This window comes from Theropithecus gelada, chromosome 1 (assembly GCF_003255815.1).
Source record: "Theropithecus gelada isolate Dixy chromosome 1, Tgel_1.0, whole genome shotgun sequence".
Taxonomy (NCBI): domain Eukaryota; kingdom Metazoa; phylum Chordata; class Mammalia; order Primates; family Cercopithecidae; genus Theropithecus; species Theropithecus gelada.
In genome coordinates, this window is record NC_037668.1 from 15,623,934 (window position 1) to 15,626,350 (window position 2,417).

The 2,417-nt window shown below is 47.0% G+C and overlaps 1 protein-coding gene across 1 annotated transcript; it reads left to right on the plus strand.

Annotated features, from left to right (window-relative positions):
• Positions 1 to 1,549: 1,549 nt before the first annotated feature.
• On the plus strand, positions 1,550 to 1,867 carry MRPS21 (mitochondrial ribosomal protein S21; the record flags this gene model as incomplete). Its single annotated transcript, XM_025375821.1, has 1 exon — positions 1,550 to 1,867. A coding segment is annotated over one exon (183 nt), but the record flags the coding sequence as incomplete, so codon positions are not given.
• Positions 1,868 to 2,417: the final 550 nt, after the last annotated feature.

Sequence of the window (2,417 nt, forward strand, 5' to 3'; positions counted from 1 at the left end):
GGGGTTTCACCATGTTGGACAGGCTGGTCTTGAACTCCTGACCTCAAGTGATCTTTTTGAGATGGAATTTCGCTCTTGTTGCCCAGGCTGGAGTGCAATGGCGCAACCTTGGCTCACCGCAACCTCCGTCCCCAGGGTTCAAGCAATTCTCCTGCCTCAGCCTCCCGAGTAGCTGGGATTACAGGCATATACCACCATGCCCAGCTAATTTTGTATTTTTAGTAGAGACGGGGTTTCTCCATGTTGGTCAGGCTGCTCTCAAACTCCTGACCTCAGGTGATCCACCCACCTCAGCCTCCCAAAGTGCTGGAATTACAGGTGTGAGCCACCGCGCCTGGCGGGATGGAACTTTAAGTAATAGAGAATCACCTTAAGAATCACCCCTAGTGATTTTGTTCTTGTTGAAAATGACTCTCCCCAACTGAAGTCTCTTAAATGCCCATTAGTTGAGAATCATTGCTCTAGGGAGACATGTTCTTAAGGGACTGTATCATATCCCTCAGGTGTGTTGTGGTAAAATAGGTTTGAGAACGTAACTTTGACTATAAACTCTACAAGAGCAAGGACCGTGTAATTAATTGCTTATTTCCCCACATTTTTTTTTTTTTTTTTTGAGACAGAGTCTCACTCTGTTGCCCAGACTGGAGTACAGTGGCGCAATCTTGGCTCATTGCAACTTCTGCCTCCTGGGTTCAAGCATTTCTCCTGCCTCAGCCTCCTGAGTAGCTGAGAGGGACTACAGGCGCATGCCATCATGTACAGCTAATTTTTGTATTTTTAGTAGAGACAGGGTTTCACCATATTGGTCAGGCTGGTTTTGAACTCCTGACCTAAGTGATCGACCCGCCTTGGCCTCCCAAAGTGCTAGGATTACAGGCATGAGCCACTGTGCCCAGATTTTTTTTTTTTTTTTTTTTTTTTGAGTCAAGGTCTCACTCTGTTGCCCAGGCTAGAATGCAGTGGTAGGATCTCAGCTCACTGCAGCCTCGAACTCCCAGGTTCAATTGATCCTCCCACCTTAACCTCCTGAGTAGAGGGGACTACAGGCGTCTACCACCATGCCTGGCTAATGTTTGTATTATTTGCAGAGACGGGGTTTTGCCTTGTTGCCCATGCTGAAATTTTTTTTTTTCTTTTTTGAGACAGGGTCTTACTCTGTCACCCAGGCTGGAGTACAGTGGTGCAAACATGGCACACTGCAGCTTCCGTCTCCCCTGGGCTCAAGTGATGCTCCCACCTCAGCCTCCTAAGTTGCTAGCACTACAGACACATGCCATGTTGCCTAGGCTGGTCTCAAACTCCTGGGCTCAAACAATCTGCTCACCTTGGCCTCCCAAAGTGGTGGGATTACAGGCATGAGCCACTGTACCTGGCCCACAGATTCTTATTGAGGCTTCTGTAAGTAGGCAGTTAATGCTCTATTGTCACCATTTCCCACTGTAATTTTTATAAATACCAGTTGTTTGGCCAATCGACTTCTGACTATTTGCTAAACTGGGAAAGAGTAATGATGATCCCAAATGTCTAACCTCATTGCTTGCCTTTATACAGAATCCTCACTATGGATGGGCTCATTGAGGACATTAAACGTCGGCGGTATTATGAGAAGCCATGCCGCCGGCGACAGAGGGAAAGCTATGAAAGGTGCCGGCGGATCTACAACATGGAAATGGCTCGCAAGATCAACTTCTTGATGCGAAAGAATCGGGCAGATCCGTGGCAGGGCTGCTGAGGCCTGTGGATGGGACACCCAGTGCGAAACCCTCATCCAGTTTTGTCTCCATCTCTTTTCTTTGTACAATCCCATTTCCTAAACTCAAATCACATGTCTGCAAAAAGGCCTCCAAATATAGAAACAATTCCATTAGTCAGCAGTGGACCCTGTCTTTTATTAAGTGAAAGAAAAAACTGAGTCTGAAAGTAGTCTAGGAGTAGAATGGTGTTTGCTGGAGCTGGAGGAGGGGGCAATGAGGAATTATTGTTTAATGGGCACAGAGTTTCAGTTTGAGCAGATGAAAAACTTCAGGAGATGATGGCCAGGCACGGTGGCTCATACCTGTTATTCCAACACTTTGGGAGGCTGAGGCGGGTGGATCACTTGAGGCCAGGAGTTTGAGACCAGCCTGGCCAATGTGGTGAAACCCCATCTCTACTAAAAATACAAAAAAAAAAATTGGCTGGGTGTGGTGGTACATGCCTGTAGTCCGAGACACTTGGGAGGCTGAGGCAGGAGAATTGCTTGAACTGGGGAGGCGGAGGTTGCAGTGAGCCAAGATCATGCCACTGCACTTCAACCTGGGTGACAGAGTGAGACTCCATCTCAAAAAAAAAAAAAAAAAAAAAAACGGAAAGGGATGATGGATGGTGATGGTGGTTGCTCAAAAGGATGAATGTACTTAATGCCACTGAACTATACC